Below are 24545 nucleotides of genomic sequence, written 5' to 3' on the forward strand. Positions count from 1 at the left end.
CAAACTTGTATTGCCTTTCTTTAGTAATAACTAAATGCTTTCATTATATTAATTATTATTACAATATTCTCATGCATTTATACTTCAGCTATATACTAATACTCCTAATACTTAGATTATCAACCAACTTAATCAAACAAACCCCCCTCCCCCCGTAACTCAAAGTAGATTGCTTCTTTTATGCAAATTAACTGCTTAGGTAGAAGAAAACCGTGAAAAACATAAAGAGCACCGAAACCCCCACAGACTGAAAATGAATTTGCACTGACAACGCCTCTGGGTACTTCAGCTAGCTACAGGGTTACACCTAAAGGATGAGACTTCAGAGACGACTGTACGGAATGTACACTCTCTGTTTCTTAAATTCATTACCCCCCCCCCCTGCAAATGTAACTTGTTTCTTTATTTGCCAAATCATTAAATAAGCCATTAAAATACTATATTCAAGAATTCAAGACAGAAGACTTAATGAACCTAGGAATAGTCATATTTGACGAGTTTCAGGTCGTCTTTACAGTCCCATTCTTTGTGGGTAACCCTGTTTATAAATATTTTAGAGTTAACTCTAAAACCGTAATTTACATAATTTGTTTAATTTTAAGTTTATTCACAATGGACCAATATAATTTAATTTACAAATTCTAACTGCACTCTTCTATATTAAACAGGCTTGCTGTAAACGTACTTTTGCACTTCAGGGGAAGCTACGGCCACGGGGTGTCCCACGAAACATGAAAGTATCAAGACAAATTTAAGATCGTCGTTGATCTTTGAAATAATTTGCAGCATTTTATTCTTCTGTTTAATCAGAGAAACTCTGTATTTTGAGTGGCAAAATAACATTACCTGCAGTCTTATCCACAAGGAATGAGACCTCGAAGACGACTGTACAGAATTAAATCAGTATTTTTTCTTCCATGAAGCTGCGATCAATAGATAATTGAAGGAGCACGAAAACCTACCAGCAGCTCAGCTTATAAAAGGTAAAAAGCAGTGCTTTGGATTGTTATTTAACCTTAACCTTTTCAATTTTTGATATTTTTAAAATAAGTTTTTGAATCTAAATTCAGCATAAAATTTCCAAGAAAATGATGTATAACATGAAATGATCAAAACATTTTTTTGTTGTATGTAGTAATTTTTTGCCCATCAGAAAAAGTTTCTTACTGAAAAGGCTAAAATTTGGCAAGTCATTATTATTTGTTAACTATCGACCTGTGCTGGGCAGTTAACTGATTAACAAGTCGATCATCTCTAGTGATCATGTCGAATTTGTGAGTTTATCCGATATTAACTAACTTAAAAGAACTAAATCTTATCAAACTCAACCCTCATACTGTCATATTCGGAGTCGGTTTCAGGTCGTCATTATAAAGTCTCTTTCTTCGTGAGTAACCATGAATATAATTGGCCAAAAATATTTAGTCGTAAGTTGTTAAATCGCTGAACATTTTAAAATTAATTTGATCCAATTAAGAATGCTTTGTTTAATATTAAACTAAGCGTTATAAACTTTGAAACTAGAATTTTCGGGGAATTATTCTAAAATAAAAGGGAAAAATTCTTGAAAAGTGAAAAGTTTGATAACAAAATTTAATCTTTATTAAGATTGACTGGTGACATTCCAGCTTTCAGCTTTCCATCTTACAATTTAAGAAAAATGTGAAGGGTAAATAGGAACATTGCGTGTATCCGGTTTACAGGGTGTCCTACTTAAAGCCTATTCTATATATATGTATACATTGATTGTCTGTCTGTTTTAGATCCAGTTAAGGTCCAAACCGATCGGTCCCAGTGAGACCTCACTTGACCCCAGGGAAGGTTTATTGATGCTCAAAATTACATAAGTGCGTTTTCAAAAGTTTTCAATTTTTGCAGAATATTACAAATGCGCGAAAAAATATGAATGAAACCACGAACATTGTTTTGTTATTGTTCTATACTGTACAAAGAGAAGATGCTCACAGATTGAGCCACAAATAAAAGTTGAGATGGAAGAGCTTACTAGTTTGTTTATTTGTATCTAGTAAACGTCACAACGGCTAAACAATATGAGAACTATAAAAAATGGCAGTTAGAAGCTAAACCTTGTTACTTGGAGAGAAAAAAAAGCACCCTAAAAGCCTATTTATTACGAGCTCTTAATCTTTCTCATTCAAATGTATATTGCATATTGTAAATACATACATTACAAGCAGGTATTAAGATTACTAAGACACTCCATCTCAAATTAAATCCATATTTTTTTGGGGGGGACAAACTGTACTTCGATATTAGGACATTCCAAAAGAAATTACGTTTTTGAGTTGGAATGTGTTAAGCATTGAATATTAAGCATATCAGAAATTTGCGTTTTCATCTGTGTAAACTGTTAATTTATGAAAACCTTATCGATACAATGACAATTTATGAAAGCTAAATCGATACAATGACAATTTATGAAAGCTAAATCGATACAATGATAATTTATGAAAGCTAAATCGATGCAATAATTGATTAAAAAAGAAGATTTACTCCCTTGTTTATTGTAATAACATATGTTTTTAAATTGCGGCATACAGAACATTAACATTTATAAAAAAACATTTATAAAAAAATCAAATTATTATAATAATTAAGAATTACATTAATTATTTATGATTTATTTGTGAAGAATGAAGTCATCTTCCTTTGACCCTTGGGCGTAGAAATTTTCTTTTTCTCCGTTTTCTTCTTTTTCTTTTCGATATTTTCTAACTTTGCTTTCTTTTCTTTCCTTTCGTCCTTATCTTCCTTATCTTCCTGCTGAATTCCGAACTTTTCTTGAACAATTTCTTCGGCTTCGCGAGCAAGGATTCGTTTCCTAGACTTAGTTTTTGTTTTCGCCAATTCCTAAAAGTAAAAAAGTAAAATTTCTTAACAATAATAGATAAGAAAGTACACAAAAAGATTTTGAAATTTAGTTTGCAATCGTTTTTCTGGCGTGGTGAGAATGCAGTAACAATTTAATATCTATGGACAGGTTTTGTAGAATTTCCCCATTTTTTAGTGCTTAGGATCCGGATCCGTTGGATCCGCAACATTTTAGCTTCTTAGATCCGGATCCTCAAATATATACGAATATACGAATCAAGATACAAGGGGGAAAAGATCACCTAAATCTGAGCTGCTGAAAAAAAGAGAGATTATCAAAAATTTCCTCTTTTTCTACAGTTCATCAAGTTTAAGCATAAAAAAGAAAAATAGTTTGAAAATACTTTATCCGTTAAAAAAAAATCAGTAAAGCTTACAGAATTGTTTTTAACTTGGATCTGAATACGTTTTCATGATCCGGATCCGCATCAAAATCAAATGGATCCCAAGCACTAGGCTTTTAAAGTCAGCCATGAAATGCACGATAGTCAGATTTTCAAATCTATTTTGGGAGTGCTTTGATTCTAACTTATATTTAATCCAAACAAACTGACATGAAAGGGCAAATATACATTTATGTTCGCACCCCCCCCCCCCACATACATAATGAGAATCAACCCAATATCAATTGACTATTTATTTTTAGGGTCGCATACCCAGATTAATATCCGTATCCTTTTTTACTGGATTAACACTCTAAAATTTCCCTCCTAGTCTCTGCTGTATAGATACGCAACTCACTTTTACCAAGAACAGCATTTTATAAATTATCAATTTTCAGAGAAAAAAAGGAGAACTCAATCTACGACAATTACGTCGACAAATCCCTTTAACCCCTTACAACTTGGTTTACCTTCTTCCCCTGTTCAATATTCTCCTTAAGCTCCTTCTCCTGCTTCTCCTTCAGGTCGGAGAGGATCCTGCTCACGTTCTCTATAGTATTTACAGGAGTAGAGGGGGAGCAGGCAGAACTTACAAGAGTAGATCCGCCAACCCTCACTCCAACCCTCTCTATACTAGCAGGGACTGGAGAACTGTCACCCGCCCAACCCAAACTAGATTTAAACCTGAACAATAACATAGATGACAATATTAAAAAAACTAAAAAACGCCATAATAAAAATAACCCTTTTAATGCAATATTCTCTTTAAAAAATCCAGTATTTAATTCAAAAAATAAAAAGAAATGTTCTTATGAACAATGAATTAACGACGTCAATGTCATAATGTCATATTAATTCTCGAATATCATCATAAAATTGAAAAAGTATTGTGCGTTACTTGTTTTAAAAATAAAATGTTATTTTTTAATCTGGGTTTTTTCGTGTTTAATAGTTTTAAGGTAAACTGAACAACTGAACCCACGAAAAATGTTTATGATATTAACATTATATTACGTTATTTTAAGTTTTCAATTTTAAATAACTTGATACTGATTCTCTCCAGTGCTTAGGATTCGGATCCGTTGGATCCGCAAGATTTTGACTTCCTGGATCCGGATCCGCAAAAGTATGCGGATCCACGGATCCAGATCCATGGGGTAAAATATCAACCAAAAACTGCAAAAAAAACCTTTTTTCACTCCTATAACCCAAATCTGAACTTTTGAAAAAAGAGAAATTATAAAAATTTCCTCATTTCTGAATTTCCAAGTTATAGGATAAAAATAAGCGAACAAATTTAACAAAATTTGAAAATTATTTGCTGTTAAAAAATTCAGTAAATCTAAAAAAATGATCTGGATCCGGATCCTTTTTTTTCCAGTGCGGATCCGGATCCTTATAAATTATAAATCAAATTCTACCTATTAAATTATTTTGAGAAGATATAAGAAATAAACTGAAGAAAACGTTAACAAACGGTTGATTTCCGATTTCATATCTTCAGTTCAGGCCTATATTTGAATTGGAGTTTCCATCTTCATAGTTTTTCAAACTTTTGGATTCAGATCATAATTGTAATTAACTTTCTAGTCTGAAAATAAAAATGAGCCGAAAAAGATTTTCACGGATTTTTTTCTTCATTCATTTCTTTAATAAAACTTTTAGCGCGTTGAAAATCAATAAAGCAAGACAAAAAAATCGTTTTGCCGTAAAATAATGCGCCAAATTAGATTTGTTTCCCTGCCATCAGAGACAAAATCAGTAAAAAAGGGGGCAACATCTTTATTTTTCAAGATAATATTCTTAGATTTTGCAGAGAAACTGGAATATTGATTTAGGTATGGAATAAGTTATTGAAACCCATAAAAATATTAAACTTCCTTTTTTGGCATTTTTTAATAATCAACTTTTTTTTCCTTGGTTACATGGGAGGTGTCTAATGTCACTCAATTATGGTGGGAGATTTCATTTTTTCTCTTTTTTTGCATATGTGAAACAAACCTGGGGAACTCCGGTTGAACCGGGAGGGTTGGAGTTCCTCCCTTGACGTTTAACTTCTCCGCTATAGAAACCTGGTTTACAAAAGCATCAAACTCATCTCCGTCCTGCTCTACTCCAGGCTCAGATACACCTGGCTTCACCATCTGAGGGGTTCGGAAGAAGTTGACAAGTTTCTTACTCCGGGACGGAGTTTTCGTCAGGACTGGTATTTCATCTTTCTCAGATACACAGGAGAACATATCAACCAATCCTAGAATTCAAAGAAAAATTTTAAAAAGTGCATTTTAAACATGTTTGCATATTTCCAAGGTTCTAGTTTAATAAATGACAAAAGAAACTAAAAATTCGCCTCAGATTGTAATTGTTTAATAATCCCTATGTTTTTCAACCATGGTGTATTGATATTTCAAACGTTTACTAACAAAATTAAAGCTTCCCATATGATATGTCGACGCAATTCAGGGATAGACATTTTAAGTAGGAGGATAAAATGACAAATTAAACAGTCACACTTTAATCAGAGCAGAATTTCGGGAAGAGCCCTTGTTACTGCACTACTTTCAAAAAAGAAGGATAGTTATCAGTTCAATTGATCAGTGCTTAGGATCCGGTTGAATCCGCAACATTTTGGCTTACTGGATCCGGATCCGCAAAAATATGCGGATCCACGGATCCGATTCCAAGGGCAAATTAACAACCAAAAATTGAAAAATTCCAATCTGAACTGTTGAAAAAAGAGAGATTATCAAAAATGTCCCTATCTCTGAATATTACATCAAGTTGTTGCAAAAAAAAAGTGAAAAAAGTGAGAAAAATATATCGGAAAAGTCTTCTTCTGTTAAAAAAATCAGTAAATCTTAAATAAATGTCTGGATCCAGATACATTTTTTCCCAGTACGGATCCAGGATCCGGATCCGCACCAAAAATAAATGGATCCTCATCACTGCGGCATTGAATAGAAGATTAAATATCTGTGATTAGAAAAGTTATGCTAACCTGTAACCAACTTCAAGGCTGGTTTACCCATCACTCCTCTAGCAGGTGTACTTTCTATACTCTCACGACGACCTTGAATACACCTATCAACCGACTCACAAACTTCACATATATCCGCCTAAAATAAATTTATATATAGTGATAACCAGTAAACTCTGGAATAGTAAGTCGACTTTTAAACTCAAGTTATAACTTTAAAAAGTCAAATTAGCATGAGAAACAGCATGTGTGCACATTTTCCTTCTAAGCGATTTATTAACTTACTAGTAAAGCTATTTGCTTTGTAACGTCAAGTTCACTTTAGTATTGCTTTAATATCGTTTTCCTATTCTACAGTTGTCTCGTTATGACTGCATAATTTGTATCTATAACAGCTAGAGCGATCGGCTCCAAATTTTTTAAACGTTTTTATATTCATTGTTTTATGACGAAAAAGACGCTAATGCTAGTACGGACCCTCCCCCTTCACATACTCTTGCATCCTTTATATAGACTTTAGTTTTACTTCACACATTTTTCCAAAACTCCACTTAATTCGAAATATTTTCGTGGATTTATTGAACTAGTACCCAGGTTTATCGGTTACCTCGAGTTTTACTCCGGTCTTGACCAACCAGGATTTTACGCATTGCGTAACCTGAAACAAAAAAGATCTAGTGACTGTGGAGTAAAGGGTTTCTCAGTGAAGTGCCGAGAAAAATGTTTCTTAAAAAGAGAAACAGGGGATAACTTCATGAAAGAGGCTGAAAGCATAATATCTAGTGACGGGTGACCCTCTCTGCAAAGATGGCAATGTTAAAACCATACCCTGAAAAGCATTGTCTGATCAAGTATGAATTAGATATGGATTTTTATTATTGATTTTATCTTTTTTTTTTAATTTGTGGTTTCTATGAAAAAGCTAGTTTTATTGCTCATTAGAAACAGTGCAGAAATTCACAGAAACACTTCTCGTGCCAGAAAAACGACGTTATCTTCCACAGTTTTAATCAGGTTTCAACAGTACCGTTGTAAACCGGACCTGGAGGGTTATTTAAAATTACACTCTTACAGTCTCTTTAATTAGGTTGCAGAAAATATCAATAGAAATAAAAATGTTTGATTCCCGGATCAATTAATGTGTTACCTTCTCAATAGCTGAGGATGGATCAGTGGTTTCCTCTAGTTTAGATTGTACTTTCTCCATAAGTTTAACTAGTTCTGACAACTGCAGCTCAAACTCAGAGAAAGGATGCTCTCCTCCAGGTGCATAACTCTTCCCCCCTTAAACCAGAGATTTATCAAAATACAATTCACACTTAGGATCGCAAATAAGTCAACATAACGAAGAGGAGTTACAAAAAAAAGAGAGCAGCTAATTTGGCGACTTTTGATTGGCCTAACCTTTACAGAAATCCATAAGGGTTTAAATCCATAAACTAGATGAAATGAATAATGAGACTAACATATTTATAAACGAACACAAAAACTCCTAAAACTTGAAAATAAACGAAATGCATAATGTTTCACAGAGTTTGTAAAAATGAAACATTCTTGTTATTTTATTAGAAAATTTTCCTTTCCGGAATAGTTAAAATTTAAAGTTTAAAACATTTCATGAACTAAATTTTATTTGAAATAATAAATTTAACTTTTCTGTGCCAGTCTTTATAATAGGAAGTCATTAAAATAGAGAGAAGAATAAAAAGTGTAGTAAATTAAAAAGAAGAATAGGAAGTGTAGTGAATTAAGAGAAGAAAGTGTAGTAAATTAAAAAGAATAAAAGGATGTGTAGTGAAAGAGAAGAACAGGAAGCGTAGTAAATTAAAAAGAAGAAAAAGAAGTATAGTGAAGGAAGAGAAGAACAGGAAGCGTAGTAAATTAAAAAGAAAAAAAGGAAGTGTAGTGAATAAAGAGAAGAACAGGAAGCGTAGTAAATTAAAAAGAAGAAAAAGAAGTGTAGTGAAGGAAGAGAAGAATAGGAAGCGTAGTAAATTAAAAAGAAGAAGGAAGTATAGTGAATAAAGAGAATAATACGAAGCGTAGTTAATTAAATAGTAAATAAAAGAGAATGAAAAATTGTCCATAAAAAAAAGAAGAAAAAAGTAGTTTATTGAATATTAAAGAGCGAATGATACGAAGTGCCACGAAATTATAAAATTTGAAAATATTTTTCTTCGCAATATTTTGCTGGACTTTTAATGTGTTTTCTCAAGAAGTTAAATAAATGTTTGGGATTTGATTTGATAAACAGGATAGTGAGAAGGATATGACAGGGATGAGATGTAGCAAAAAATCACTTTAAGACCTGATTCAAGATTCAAGAAAATTTGGGGAATTTTTATCCCTGAAATGAGAAAATGAAAGTGAATACATCTAAATCCCACGCGTTTTTATAACACACAGGCATCAATGCCTGGAGACCTTTAAGAACTTTATATAAATGTATATAATATATCAAGTAGTAATCTGTAATAAAGTAGTGTAGGATGAAGGTTGCCGTAGCAAATGGTTACAAAATTCTTAGCTACTAGCTAGCCAGTGATAGATAAATGACCAAGTTTGTAAAAATATATTAATAAACCCCATATTTTGTAAACCTGAACATACCTATATAAATTACGTTAAAACATTATTTTCTGAACAAACCTATCGGTCCATATTATTAACATGTACTATAAAACCCAAAATATAGATTATATGGACATGAACCTTTGCTTTGTTACGTTTAGACTCATATTATTTCTCGTGCCCAGAGGATCGAGTCCGAGAACGAGTTGTATCTGAACGATATATATTCAAAATACAGAGAGTATTGTATCTGGATTTACAGACTAAGGTATTATTTGAGAATATAGAGTTCGAGAGCGGGTTGTATCTGGATTGAAACAGACTTAAAAGAACTATTGGAGTAAGGCATTTGTTATAGATTTAAATATTAAAGCTCGAGTAATATTGGAAACTATGCACTGGGACATGACTAGGTTTACCTAAGTATGCTTGTGTAATATAAGAAACTATGTACTGGTACATGACTAGGTTTACCTTATGATGCTTGTGTAATATACTATGTACTGATACATGACTAGGTTTACCTAAGTATGCTTGTGTAATATATAACTATGAACTGGTACATGACTACTGACTAGGTTTACCTAATGATGCTTGTGTAATATAAGAAACTATGTACTGGTACATGACTAGGTTGGATTTCTCGGTCTCCTGTCTCACTATTTGGCATTGGCCGGAGGTAAGTAACCCTGTCTGCGTAAGAACCCTGAAAATTCAGTTCAGTTAAGATAAAAATAAAACTGGAGGAACCGAGTCTTTGTCACAAACTCTGATTTTACAATCCTCACACCTTTGCAACCCGGTATGCTAGACCTTAGATATTTCTGATTATGAATTCTGTTAGATCAAATAATCTTAGATTGTAATATCAAAAGTTTACACCATCAAGTTGTAAAAATATAAGGATTAGAAAGAGATTTGGGCAAAGATTCATTTCCAGTTCTTTGTTAATTAATGACATAGACATTTTCCTTTGCAGATGAAAGTAAAAGCCGTAAAACTGAATTTTGCTTGAACTGTGAATATGTGTACAATAACATTGACATGAAAACATCTGTGGAACGCAGAAACAATAAAACAATTCCGTTCTTGAAAATTAAATGCACCATTTATCAAGTTAATCTTTAAATTTTGGTAAAAACTAAATTAAAGGAACTGTAAAATGGGATTTCAAGTTTTCCTCCGTTTATAGGGTCGGTTTTTTTTCTTCATTTCAATCTGATGAATTTTGAAAATGGTATCATTTTTCTTTATTACTGATGCATAGATTCGCAGATCACTCTTCAGAAAAATTATCAATTTGAATCTGTAAAAACAAGGATATGTCTGTCATCGTTGATTTGAATCGTTGATGGCACTTAATCAATGGAGGGTCTCTCTTAATTACGTCTTCAGTACCCATAAAGGGGAAAATTTATTAAAAAAAATTGAGATTTCTTAAAAAATGACCTAGAATTATAGAAAACAAAATCCCTGATTTCAGTAAAATTAATTACCTTGCTAAAGATATCTCATCCCTTGTGTTTACAATTAATCTTAAAATACCAATCCAGCTCTGTACACCTGCAGCACATAAACAATATAATCCAGCTCTGTACACCTGCAGTACATAAACAATATAATCCAGCATAGTACATCGACAATATAATAACTGGTTGTCTAAGGTAAACATATACAACAGTCGGTAAAACAAGCTTTGCCTTAATGTGTACAATCTTTATTAACATATTTTTAAAACTAGTTCCTAGCAGTTCTAGCATGTCACTGTTATTAAAATCTAGTTCCTAGCAGTTCTAACATGTCACTGTTTTTAAAAACTAGTTTAGCAGTTCCAACATGTCTCCGTTTTTAAAAACTAGTTTAGCAGTTCTAACATGTCTCTGTTTTTAAAAACTAGTTTAGCAGTTCTAACATGTCACTGTTTTTAAAAACTAGTTTACAGTTGTAACATGTCACTGTTTTTAAAAACTAGTTTAGTAGCTCTAACATGTCACTGTTTTTAAAAACTAGTTCCTAGCAATTCTTACATGTAACTGTTTTTAAAAACTAGTTTAGCAGTTCTGACAAGTCACTGTTTCTAAAAACTTGTTTAGCAGTTCTAACATGTCACTGTCTTTAAAAACTAGTTCCTAGCAGTTCTAACAAGTCACTGTTTTTAAAAATTAGTTCCTAGCAGTTCTAATATGTCACTGTGTTTAAAAACTAGTTTAGCAGTTCTAACATGTCACTGTTTTTAAAAACTACTAGCAGTTCTAACATATCACTGTCAATGTGCAAACAAACTTGACCCCCCCCCCTTCCAAACCTTTATTTATAAAACCTTACTGTGCAGGAAGCATAATCAGTCCTTTTATTACTCGCCCTATTCCATCTTCTCTGTTTAAATTTATAATTTATTACTGAGGGGTTTAATAATTAATCATGTATAATATCCCCTCCTCAAAATATTTTTCTCCTCACGAACTAATGTTCTCATTCGACAAATTCCACTTATAAATGTTAATAGAAAATAATAATAATATTCTTTTATCAGAAATGTGTTTACAAATTAAACACGCTCTTCACTTTGAAGTAGCACTTAACAACAATATTTATTTTTTAATTAATCCAATAAACTTTTTCATTTGTTATATTCAAATAACTGTTTGAATCCCATACCTGAACTGACCCTACCCGGCCCGGCTTCGTTTGACCCGACCCGACCCAACCTGGTTGGACTTGACCGACCGACAGATTTGACCTGACCTGACCTTACAGCTAGCTGACCAACCAAAATTAAAAAGCAGGAGTAAATATTTTGAAGAACAACTACCCAAACTGTGAAGTTCCCTCTTATAAATTATAAAAATCATTTATTATTTCATGAATTTATTTCTTTTCCATATTCAGCGAAAAAAAATTTTCCCCTTTATAACAGAAAAAAATTGGGAAAATATTAACCCCTGTAGTAACGTGAAAAAAAAATTGAGAATAGTCAATTGTCCAAATCACGAAACGTTCATATTCAAAACTCAAGACCACTCATTTTTATTGTGGTCTATGTTACCTGGACACGCTAGTAAAGAATTCAACTGATCCCTGCTCAACTCTGTATCTAGAAATAGAACTGTAAACAAACCATCAAAATTATAAAATTGGGATTAACACAGAGGTTCTATAAGAAGTGTTAAGATTGGATGTGAGTCTTTACCTGATCATTCATCATTTCCTTTCCTCCTTTGTCCTTTCTTTATTCTACCCCCCNCCACCCCTTAAAAAGCTCATAGTAAGGGGAAAAATGATAAATATACACACATGGAGGAATGTAATTAATGTTAACATAATATTCCTTCTTGAAACTGCAGTAAAATTCTTAAAGAAATGGGGATTTTAAGGACAGAATTTAATGATTAAAACTGCCTTCCGCCGGATCAAATTTGAATCATCGATTCAGATCCTTCCTTAATCTTTAAATCGGTGGCTCAAATTTGAACCTGCAGTGGATAGTTCAAATTTATTAAATTGGGTCTCAATGTTATCATCCTTGATGTTTACCTGAAGGATAGAGTTGAGATGAACCCACTTCACGGGATAGAAGTTCTAGAAAAGTTTAGATTAAATCCACAACTCTGCTTTTCATACTAATTATCCTATACAGCCTGACGTTTGAACAACTTGGTAGAAAAGTTTTATATTTAGAATTCAACTCTTCATTCACCAACTAGGAACTGAATTGCCATATTACAAATAATAATTTTTATTTATCTAAAGGGATTGTTCATAAATTTTTTTAGTGCCCATAATATCTCAATTAGGAACAATACTATGACATTCCGCGATGGTTATTTTGAAAGCAAGTAATGGCCTCAGGTACGTCATTGAGATGCAATTTATTTAGTTTCCAGCTCTTCCCAAAGTAGTAGAAATCTAATTTTTTTTAAAAAGATTAACAATTCTCATGAAAAATAGTGACCTAAATAAAATTATCATGAGCCACCAATTGACGCTCCCCCCCCCCAAAAAAAAAAAATCACTTAAAAAACAGATGTCTGAGGGACAGATAACCTAGTTTGTATTATCAATAATTCTGAAGACTAAAAACTTAAAACCAACAGAAGTTGTGAATTTCTTGCTTAAGCATTGATCTCTTAACTAATTAATTTAATTTCTCTTCAATGGATATAGAAAACAAGCGTTCAATATTAGCAAAATTCCACACAAAAATTGACCTCAAAAAAACTTGGTGTTCACCTGGATCATATGTTTCTATATCAAAAGGTTCTGATATTTCGAGAGATTTATCCACCAGACTAATTGTTCTTAGTGTTCCTAGGTTCAGTAGACTTAGAACCGGTTTCTCCGACTCCGGGATAGATTGCACATAGACTAGACTTATCCTGGAGGGTTCACCAGAACTGAGAAGTTTTCTAGATTCTTCATAAACCGTCCAAACATCGATTAAATTGCACTTTTTCAAGAACTCCTGGAATAAGGATAAATATAAAAAAAATTTATATTTTCGATTCATAATATATGTTTACATACTATTATTAATACGAGTTAGGTTATACGGAGGATAAATATTGATAAAAATTGTCATGTCACTATCTGTGTGATGGTGGTATTTGCATTAAAAATGGCAAGAGTTCATTGCAAATTGACAAATTTTTCTTTTAAAAAAAATAAGTCTTAAAGAAATGTTCATGACCTGGATCCGGATCAGGATTCATTTTATTTCCAGTGCGGATCCAGGATCCTGATCTGCATCAAAATCAAATGGATCTGTAGCACTGGTTACCCTTGTAGCAAAAAATTTTATACAGCAACCCATAGCCATTAAAATAGCAAAAAACTAGTCTGAAGTTATTATATTAAAAAGCCTAAAACACATCAATTGTGGAGTGCTCACAGACCCATTTCACTAAATAAGTCTTATTTTAAAGCTACCGGTAGACTTATTTTCTATATAGTGACATAAGATTACTCAAATGTCGTCTTCTAAGTCCACATTTTATGGAGACCACTGTACCTGGTAGTTGCCTGCAGCAAGTTCTACAGTAGCATCCTTCCCTTTCTCCGGCCATTTTCCATCCGACCGCAGCCTTGTAATTCTGCTCTGCAGCTCTAGCAACTCACTCCTAGGATGGGTGCTGTCCCCAGTCAGCTCCTTGTTGGCAGCCTGTAGCAGCATACGTAACACTACATCCTGGTCGGAGGCAGGGAGCAGCAGCTTCCGCTTGAATAATCCTGCTGCTCTGCACGTGTGGAGCAGCAAATCTAAGCAGCTCAAATAATATCCATCTCCGACTATTTTCAAACTGGTTTTATCAACCCCCTCCCAGCCGCCTTTAATTGTTTGAACCAGCTCCTGGCTAGGGTTTGGACAGTAGTAAATATCCATATCTAATTCATCTGAAATACATTAATCTAAAATAAGGAATTGTCACAGCGGAAATTTTCTGTCGCGTCCGCGCGCTGAAAAACTAAGATACATAATAAGGGTTTGTACAGAATAAGTGCTCTTCACATCAGAATTTAGTGTTGGGTTTGCAATGAGCTCTCTAGGTTCTATCAGGTACTTGGATCAATCTAGAATGCCATCTCCATCTCTACATTACTGGTCTCATCCATGGAGTGTACGTCCTACATAAGAAGAAAGTAAAATATCAAAATATCAAAATACAAATATAACAGTTATTTTGACCCGCAGAAAGCTTGGGACGAAAAATAATCAAATCTCGATCAGCGAATTAAGAGAAAATTTATCTCCAAGATAATAATATAATAAAATAAAATAATTTAAGAAATGTTTGTACTCTATTCTCAATAAACTGGGATTATTTCTAGATATAACAAGAAAAACAAAGCTTAATTAAATAAGTTTATTTCAATTTTATTTTCATTTAAATTAAAAGTTTAAACTTTATGGCACGTGCTAAATTACACGATTAATTTTACATTACAAACAATGATTATTTTGTAGCACTGCTACTAAGAAATTGCGCATAAACTGAGGATGCTCACAAGTGCACAATTATTCCATAAATTAGTTTTAAAACACATTAGTTCTTACTTTAAACGCTGATGGAAGAGGTTCAAGCATTGAGTCAGTATCCAGTACAGCCTAGGAAACAAAACTTGATTAAGATAATTGATCATTTTGTTATAACACATTTTTAAGGAAATGATTAAGGTGGTTTTTAAGAAATTGATCACAGATTATAAATTAAGGCCAAAAACTGCATCGAATGAGGATTTTAGGATCCTTGGGAAGGGTTTTTAATATTAATACTTTCCTTTACGAACCTAGAAAAGGGTTGCAAGTTTACTTTTCTCTTATTTTTGTAAATTTTAAAATATGTAAATGTTCGAAAAAAACAACCAATGAGAGTTCTTTATTTGTAGAAACTTTACGTAATCTACTCTCTATATTCTCACCTGTTGGAGTTCTCCGTCCTCGTTCATCATCTCTTCTCCGGTTGGTTCCTGAGAAGCCTGATCTCCCCAATTGATCTTGAACCTGGTTACTCTAGGTTGATCTGCCATTATACTCCTGGAGGAGATACACCTTCAGCCAAAGAGAAGGTGATAAGAACTAGAATATTAAAAGAGACTGTAGACGTAATTTCATGTGTCCCTCCATTTCAAGAGTGGCATGTCCGATTAATAACGGCGCTTTGGATGTTTATAATTTTGAAAATTTATTTATTTTCAATTGGAGTTTCTCTTTTAAAGTGACTTGCGAAATACAAAAGAAATAATGAAAGAAATTGTAAGAAATGAACACTTACCAAACGAGGATATCTTCTGTGTCAGAGTTTAAGGTTTGAAGCGTACCGTTGTAAATCGGGCATGCAACTCATTGAAAAAATGGACACTTTAAATTATATCAACAGTCCCTTTAAGAGGGAAATTATATCGACAGTCCCTTTAAGAGGGAAATTATATCAACAGTCCCTATAAGAGGGCGAGGGCTCATTTTTCATGCCTTCTTAATATATTAGTAAATAACAACAGAATTTTCTTTCCGTTTTATTTTACATCCTTAACCGTTTTCATTTTGAGAATAGTTTTAGTGCGCATAGGTTGTATTTCCTGTGAATGACTGATATATTCGGGGTTTCAGGAGGATTCTCTCTCAGCTCATCACTCTCATACTCATTGTTTACAAAATATCCGACCCTATAATGTATAATGTTTATTTTATGGACCATTCCCACTATAATTTCGCGGATAATTATGTTTTCATTGGAGGATTTCCAAAAATAAAAATTAGTTTAGTGCTAAATTGAAAAATTTTGCCCTTCCATAAGGGGTCATGTGAGTTAGCACAATGAAATTTTGCGCCAAATCGGTTCATCCGTTTTGATCGTTTATTAGATACAAACGATCAAACCAACAAACAGACAATGCAAATATATAAAAAGACACAAACAGCATTCAATTTGAATAGTTTAAACTATACAAAAAATTAAAAGTCTAGCAAAAACCTGCATCGAATCAAATGTAATCAAATGTAATCAAATGTAATCAAATCAAATGTAATCAAATAAAATGTAATCTAATCAAATGTAATCAAATAAAATGTAATCTAATCAAATGTAATCTAATCAAATGTAATCTAATCAAATGTAATGTAATCAATGTAATCAATGTAATCAATGTAATCAATGTAATCAATGTAATCAATGTAATCAATGTAATCAATGTAATCAATGTAATCAACGTAATCAACGTAATCAACGTAATCAACGTAATCAATGTAATCAAACCAAAACCAACCTAACCAAACCAAACCAAACCAAACCAAACCAAACCCAATCAAACCAAACCAAATCAAACCAAACCAAACCAAATCACCTGATGAACTCTTGTTCATGATAACTACAAGTTAGAAGAACAACGGTAGCTCCGATAATATCTGCTTTAGGTATCAGGTCCGGGTTAGGGGGGTCAGCCTAGAATTTATCTGATCATTATATTTATTTGATTGATTTACAATATATCAATTTTCGTTAAAGGTTTAATTTTCGCAATCTTTATTAAATCCTGATCGCTTCCGATTGGTTTAATACACCTTGCTGCTTCTTATAGGTTGAATCTATCCTGTCTTATTTGTTTTCGGTTTGAGTCTATCTTGTCTACTACTAATTGGTTGAATTTATCCTACCTGCTTCTGATTGGTTTACTATATCCTGCCTGCGCTTCTAATTGGTTGAATCTATCCTACCCCTTATTATTTGATTCTATCTTGTCCACTTCTGATTGGTTGATTCTATCTTGTCCACTTCTGATTGGTTGATTCTATCTTGTCCACTTCTGATTGGTTGTTTCTATTCTGTCCACTTTTGATTGGTTGAATTTATTCTACCTGCTTATGATTGGTTTAATCTATCCTTGCTGCACTACTAACCATTCGTTACCTTCATCTATCCTACTTCCTTTTAATTGACAGAACTAATTTTGCTCTCTTTTGATTGGTTAAACAAAAATCTTACCTGAAAGGTGAACATATGTCTTCCTTCAGCTACTGGGCCCACGTATATAGTATCCAGAACCTAGATTAGTTACATGCTTAGTGTCAGGCATCAGATTTCGATTAGTTGTTAGTCATTTCTTTCAAATTACAGGTAACTTCCAAAAATGTTTACTGCAATTATCAAATTATAGTAAATGTTCTTTTAAACAGAAGATTTAAACAATAAACATGAACGAAGCATATCAATGTTAGTTCAGAGCTGGGATCTTTTGTGTTAGATACCTATTAGGCCATCAAACAGAACGCTTATCTCAATATCCACTGCGGGTACTAAAAATTTTAAGACCAATGCTTAATTTCTTCACTTTAGTTATTCCTACAGGGTATCCTACAGGGTACGATTACCACTGGATAAAAAATAAAGATTAAATTGGTCTGTAGATTAACAATTGATCAATCAAGCAATAATGTCAATCTCCATAATACAAGAGTTCCCACCTCAGATCCAAAGGACAGAAAAAGATAAATTTAGATCAGAAAGCGTTAAAATCACCTGATCGTAAGATTGGGATTCAGCGGATCCTACGTAGGTCAACTTCCATTCAAGATCATCCTGAATTAAACAAAATTATTATTATTCTATTAAAGGTATTTTAATAGAATTAAAAATGTCAGAACAAACTAACTTGACTTTTAATTACAATTCAAGACTTCTTTTATGAATTGACTGATGTTTTTATTTACAAATCTAAGCTGCAATTAACAAATATAAAAAAAAAAAATAATGCCCGTTAAGTTAGAATAAATGCAAATATTGAATTGTTACTGAAGATGTGGTTGTATTAGAGCGGAAGAATGGGGAAGGGGGTTAAAATAATCTTACCACTAAGTTCTCCATACAGTCGAAAGTTATATCAAAATGAAAATCACTCTTGAACATTGCAGGGTTGTTGTGAACAACAACATTGTTTATCTGAACCTTTGACATTTTTCTGAAATTTATTTGATTAATATTTAATATATAAAATTTAGTGAAACAAAAATAAATTTGTTTAGTGCTTATTTCGGTTGTAAGGACGATGAAAGATATCTAAAATTGAATCTTGTATTTTTGATAGCCCGTCCTCGTCCTCGTCCTCGTCCTCGTCCTCGTCCTCGTCCTCATCCTCATCCTCATCCTCATCCTCTCTTATCCGTCCTCATCCTCGTCTTCATCCGATGTCCATGTGTCAACTGTATACGGATTTATATCCTTCCTCTCTTCACGATGTTCTTCCTATAACAAAAATAATTTTCACCAATCCCTTCAGCCGTGAGTTATAAATTAAAACCCTGATTTAAGAATGAAATAAAAGCAAGTAAGGCCATACCTAGTTAGACTTTTGCTCAATACTAATTAAATCCAAGCTCTGTGTCAGCAGCTTATGATTTTAAAATCTGTTCAATTACCCACTTGCAAAAACAATTTGTTTGTTATTAAAAATTAACCTTTGAAGCTCTAGCCGCAGCGATCTGTAAAGGAGTATCCCACTGTAGAATAAACCTATCCCTACCCCCTGAGTAAAGCTGAACCTTGGCTCGACCCAGATCCAAACAGTTGACATTATAAAGGTGTCCATCCAGGCTGGACAGCTTACATCCTATAAAATAAAATTCGATCAAAACAATATCAAAATACATAGATAAATCAAAATTGAAGAAAATGTTTGTTGCGCAATTTTTTAGAAAAGATACTAAGGAATAAGGATGTCAGTGAAACCCCGGATAGGATTCAATTAACATTACAATTTATTAAAGCAGTTCCTTCCCACCCTTATCCAGTTCCACCACATCCTTATCCAGTTCCACCCCTCCCTTATCCAGTTCCACCTCACCCTTATTCAGTTCTACCTCACCCTAGTTCAGTTCCACCCCACCCTTACTACAGTTCCAACCCACCCTTTCCAGTTCCACCTCACCCTTGTTCAGTTCCACCCCAAAATGTATACAAAAAACTGGCAGCAGTACAATCTGTCAGCAGAATTACACCTTATAGTTACAATGGAACTCAGACAAAGGATCCTAGACTTGTATCATCGGTGTTCTCTATATGGCCTGCGGATAAGGATAAAGAGAAGAAAAGAAATTCTCAGGCTTATAAATGAAACCCCCGGAGCAGTTTCTTCAGCAGTTCCTGACCTTAACAGGTTCCTAGAGTGGTCCTATCCAAGAAAGAACCCCAGGAAAGATTTTAGCCAGTTCAGGTCAAGGAGAAACCCTTAGAGCAGTTTCTGATGGCGCAGGAACTCCTAGAGCAGGTTCTACAGGATTATGAAACACATAGAGAAGATCCTCCTAGATCCAGAGCGCTGAGACCAGTTTTCTCTAGAGCTTTTAGAACCCAAAGAGCAGGTTTTAGTAAAGAAGAACCAAGTTTCTCAAAACTAATAACCTCTAGTGCGGGGTTCTCTGAAGTAGGAGCCCCATGGTGCAGGTTCCTCTACAGTAGGAGCTCCTGGTGCAGGTTCCTCTACAGTATGAGCTCCGGGTGATGGCTCCTTTACAGTAGTACCACCAGTGATGGTTCCTTTACAGTGGGAGTTCCTGGTGCAGGTTCCTCTACAATAGGAGCTCTTGGAGATGGTTCCTTTAATGTAAGAGTCCCTGTTGAAGGTTCCTCTACAATAGGTGCCCCTGGTGCAGGTTCCTCTACAGTAGGAGCACTTGGAGATGGTTCCTCTACAGTAAGAGTCCCTGGTGAAGGTTCCTCTACAATAGGAGCCAATGTCGATGCTTCCCCTTAAGTTGGAGCCCCTGGTGAAGGTTCCTCCGTTGTAGGAGCCACTATTATTGCAGGTTCCCCAATTCGAGGAGTTCTATGTGGTGCTTCTTACATAGAATTTTAACCATTCTGTGATATGAGCTCCCCGAGGTTGGATGGTTCAGATCCCTCCCCAAAGTCAAAACCCATCTATCATGGATCCAACAAATCTACCACTGAAACTAGCCTAGCACCTTCCTCCAGTTCCTACATTATGTTTGGATACTGTAGTGTGTAAAGTTTAAACTTTGCCCAAAAAGAACAAGAACAAAAGTAGGGGATTTCTATGCCTGCTTGGTCTCAACAGATTCCAGCATGAAAGGATTTGATTTGGTACATGCACATTCGAGAACTAATCTTTGTTTAATAGACAGTGAAAATTTAGATAAATGTAAAATGTTCTTATAAACATGTATATTTATTAAATAAATATTTACAAACCAATAATATTATATTATAATATGTCAAAATGTTACTATGTTAATGATAGGGTTATTATAGAACCGAAAATAATAAGTTTTAGAAAAAGCAATATCTCAATCATATTTAAGTAGACGAAGGTTTAAACTGAACCAGTGGGAATCAGATATGTTACCCTATAAATGCAAGGTCAAATCAATTAATACTAGCGGTAACATAAATTACATATCGATTTATAGTATGCTTTTAATAATACCTGATCCCGCGTCAAAAACTGCGATTTTGCTGTTTTCCGGAACAAAGAGAAGATCTTTGACTCCGTCCTCAACCGAGACTAGGTCTATACTTCCTCTGCACCTGGAAAAAAAAATTAAATCAATTTTTTTTGATATGATATATAAATATTTCTCCTTCAATTTGTTCGGTTTGTGTCGTTCTTTGCAATGTTAATTAAATTTAAAAATTCTTATTATGACTTTTATAGGATTTTTGGATGGGCTGAATTCACTTACTTAGTTTCAACTTCAGGAAATTTAGTTTTCAGATTCTTAGATGTCACCGTGTCCCACTGATAAGAGCAGATTATAATCAGGATTTTCATGGAATTAAGGAGATCTCAAGGACCGACTTTAGTTGATTTGAGCTAGGCTGCTAAGTTCCCTACCACCGGTTCAAATCTTGAATCCCCAATTCAAAGTAAACGATTCAAGAGGATTCAAAACGATGACTCAGGAGTTGAACCGACGGTAAGTAGTTCAGCGATCTCTCCAATTTTTTAAATTCAGTTCCGGGGCTTTTTATTAAGTTTATGTTTCAGTTTTCACCAGCGAGAAAGAAAGGTATTATTTTTATGATTTTGGGAAGAAAATGAAAATAAGTTTTTTCCATCTTTAATATACATTTTCCTAAACAACAGATTTTTTACGGTTATGATTATAATCGTTCCTTTCTAATGCGTTTATCATTTCCAAGGGAGTAAAGAAATCGTCCACAGCTCGAATATACCAACCCATGTACACCGGACTAAAAAATAAATTATTTTTTAATCAAAAAATGTTAAATTTTTGCAATTTATCATAATCACCTGGTGAGACATATTCGCTAGTTTTATATCTTTTTTCTTCTTGTATCTTACATTATTATAATCAAGGTAAGTAAGATAGCTACGGGACTGCCTGAAAACTTCAAAATTTACAATTTTTTAAACAAGTCTTTTTCTTTATAACCCCCCCCCCCCTAACCCCTTGCATAAAACACATACCAAGTCTTTTCCACAATTATTACTAATCCAAAACAAGATTTTTCAATTAACATTCAATTAAAATTACCTGACATCCCACAACATTATTTTCTTATCTGCTGACCCCGAGGCTAGCACCCAGGGGTCAGCTCGGGACCAGGCGCAGCAGTTAACCTCGCCGGAGTGACCTTGGAGAGCATGACCACCTAGAGTCCGACTTCCAAGGGTATGACTAAATAGAAAAATATTTTTATTATGTGAAAGAATGTAAGTTATCCTTTTGCTGTTGGGGGGNAATATAAGCTTAAAAAAACAAATAAAAAACATTGTTACTACTGACCAAGTAGATCCAGTTCTAAGGTCCACAAGTTGAAGATGATTTGTCCGTGCAGCAACTGCTACCAGAGCTCCAACCTCTGGTTCACCAATACAGTGCTTGTTAATCGGCTCACCAACTAGAAAACAAGATGATCCGAATCATTGATTATTTTCTTTTTTACCGTCAAAAAAATATGTTAAGTTTATGTTAAGATTAAAAATACATTTTAAAAAATTAAACCTGAAAATTCTTCAACAACAATCCCTCGGTCAGAATCCCACACCTGAAGTTTTCCGTCCCGACCAGAGGACAGAAACATTCCGTTATCCACATACCAACTAAACTAGGAGCAATAAGATACCATGCTAAATTCGGAGCAATAAGATACAAACTAAACTAGGAGCAATAAGATACAAACTAAACTAGGAGCAATAAGATATCAACTAAACTAGGAGCAATAAGATACAAACTAAACTAGGAGCAATAAGATATCAACTAAACTAGGGGCAATAAGATACCAACTAAACTAGGAGCAATAAGAAACCAACTAAACTAGCAGCAAAAAGAAACTAACTAAACTAGGAGCAATAAGAAACCAACTAAACTAAGAGCAATACGAAACCAACTAAACTAGGAGCAACAAGATACAAACTAAACTAGGAGCAAATAAGAAACAAACTAAACTACGAGCAATAAGATACAAACTAAACTAGGAGCCATAAGAAACCAACTTAACTAGGAGCAATAAGAAACCAACTGAACTAAACTAGGAGCAACAAGCTACAAACTAATCTAGGAGCAATAAGATACCAACTAAACTAGAAGCAATAAGATACAAACAAAACTGGGATCAATAAGAAACCAACTAAACTAGGAGCATTAGGAAACCAACTAAACTAGAAGCAATAAGATACCAACTAAACTAGGAGCAATAAGATACAAACTAAACTAGGAGCAATAAGATACAAACTAAACTAGGAGTAATAAGATATCAACTAAACTAGGAGCAATAAAATATCATCAAAACAAGGAGCAATAAGATATCATCAAAACTATAAGCAATAAGATACCACCTTAACTAGGAGCAATAAGATACCACCTAACTAAAAAATAAACTAAACTAGGAGCAATAAGATTCATACGGAACTAGGAGCAATAAGATAGCAACAAAACTAGGAGCAATAGGAAACCAACTAAACTAGAAGCAATAAGAACAAACTTAACAAGGAAGCAATAAGATAGCAACAAGATATTAACCAAACTTGGCACAATAAGAAACACTTAAATATATAGTAGTAATAAGTATACTTTCTTGATTCAAAGTGTCTCAAATATTAACGAAGACTTTTAAGACTTACCAGACAGTTTCCACAGCTCTAGAATGTGCATAGATATTACTCCGTCCTATCCTTAGTTCGACTTTGCTCTTATATCCCGTATCCGTTCTACAAAACAAGCAAACATGTAATTGTAAGTGATATTCGTACATAAATAGCTTATCGTATTCAACTCTATTTCGCCTCAATAGGTTAAGCGTTTGAAGTTTAAAACTATTTCCCAAAAAATTTTGTAACGCAGTTATAACTTTTACACTAATAAGTATTATTTTAAATATTCAATACAATTCCTTTTCCACTTTGGTTACCTCTCTCCATTGACGTCATGTATACTAATGGTTCCGTCTCCGAACCCTGCTAAGATGTACTGTTCATCTAGCCTAAAGCATGGAAAGTGTTTAATTTGTTCAGTCTAAAGCTGAAAATTAACCCAGTCTAAAGCAGATAATCAATTTTAAATGTCTTTTCATCCTAAATAAAAACTATTCAGTATTGTTCATTCAGACTATAGAAGGAAATTAATCTATACAGTTTATCCTGCCTTAAGCAGAAAATTGCTGTCATTCTTGAAAGAAGTCTCAAACAATAATTAACTTTAATTATCCCAAGAGAGACTAGGAACTGTGGTCAATAATACAAATATAAACACTCTACCTATCCCAGGAGAGACTAGAAACTGTGGTCAATAATACAAATATAAACACTCTACCTATCCCAGGAGAGACTAGAAACTGTGGTCAATAATACAAATATAAACACTCTACCTATCCCAGGAGAGACTAGAAACTGTGGTCAATAATACAAATATAAACACTCTACCTATCCAAGGAGAGACAAGAAACTGAGGTCAATTATACAAATATAAACACTACCTATCCGAGGAGAGACAAGAAACTGTGGTAAATAATAAAAGGATAAGTATTCTACCTATCCAAGGAGAGACAGCGCTGCGGCCACATGATAAATTATATCCATGTGTTACATATGAGATCCATGTGCAAAATTAATAAGAAGGGGAGGGGGTCCAAAAATCGTTCCCTAGGAATTTACCTTTGATTTTCCAACTGAACCATGAAAAAGAATGATTTTCACTTAAAATTTTGATCTACCTGAGTTGTGCCCCTAGGATGGTTTTCTTAAACCTATTA

At 33.7% G+C, this 24545-nt stretch overlaps 3 protein-coding genes across 4 annotated transcripts; all 3 read right to left on the reverse strand.

Moving 5' to 3' along the window:
• Positions 1 to 1994: 1994 nt before the first annotated feature.
• Positions 1995 to 14228, reverse strand: LOC111701568 (PCNA-interacting partner). Of its 2 annotated transcripts, none has more exons than XM_023472911.1 (12): positions 13832 to 14228; positions 13054 to 13285; positions 12358 to 12402; positions 11870 to 11911; positions 10320 to 10386; positions 9408 to 9529; positions 7400 to 7536; positions 6860 to 6910; positions 6274 to 6391; positions 5277 to 5526; positions 3746 to 3959; positions 1995 to 2871 (listed from the first exon to the last, which is right to left on the reverse strand). In XM_023472911.1, exons 1-12 carry the CDS (start codon positions 14201 to 14203, stop codon positions 2635 to 2637), a joined length of 1887 nt encoding a protein of 628 aa, XP_023328679.1. In that variant the 5' UTR covers positions 14204 to 14228; the 3' UTR covers positions 1995 to 2634. The 2 variants fall into 2 exon arrangements, with proteins under 2 accessions (XP_023328679.1, XP_023328678.1); XM_023472910.1 differs by having other exon boundaries at positions 11870 to 11917.
• On the reverse strand, positions 14214 to 18283 carry LOC111701571 (histone chaperone ASF1A). The gene is made up of 8 exons (XM_023472915.1): positions 18165 to 18283; positions 17835 to 17894; positions 17301 to 17360; positions 16663 to 16760; positions 15898 to 15984; positions 15241 to 15355; positions 14876 to 14926; positions 14214 to 14445 (listed from the first exon to the last, which is right to left on the reverse strand). Exons 1-8 carry the CDS (start codon positions 18267 to 18269, stop codon positions 14392 to 14394), a joined length of 630 nt encoding a protein of 209 aa, XP_023328683.1. The 5' UTR covers positions 18270 to 18283; the 3' UTR covers positions 14214 to 14391.
• Positions 18269 to 24210, reverse strand: LOC111701570 (DNA excision repair protein ERCC-8). The gene is made up of 12 exons (XM_023472913.1): positions 24162 to 24210; positions 23706 to 23777; positions 23419 to 23505; positions 22301 to 22398; positions 22082 to 22196; positions 21830 to 21973; positions 21586 to 21676; positions 21447 to 21524; positions 21014 to 21069; positions 20758 to 20858; positions 18770 to 18921; positions 18269 to 18557 (listed from the first exon to the last, which is right to left on the reverse strand). The coding sequence occupies exons 4-12, from the start codon at positions 22377 to 22379 to the stop codon at positions 18471 to 18473; spliced, it is 903 nt and encodes a 300-aa protein (XP_023328681.1). The 5' UTR covers positions 22380 to 22398; positions 23419 to 23505; positions 23706 to 23777; positions 24162 to 24210; the 3' UTR covers positions 18269 to 18470.
• Between the last annotated feature and the right edge of the window lie 335 nt (positions 24211 to 24545).

Source organism: Eurytemora carolleeae, unplaced genomic scaffold (genome assembly GCF_000591075.1).
Source record: "Eurytemora carolleeae unplaced genomic scaffold, Eaff_2.0 scaffold151, whole genome shotgun sequence".
Taxonomy (NCBI): Eukaryota; Metazoa; Arthropoda; class Copepoda; order Calanoida; family Temoridae; genus Eurytemora; species Eurytemora carolleeae.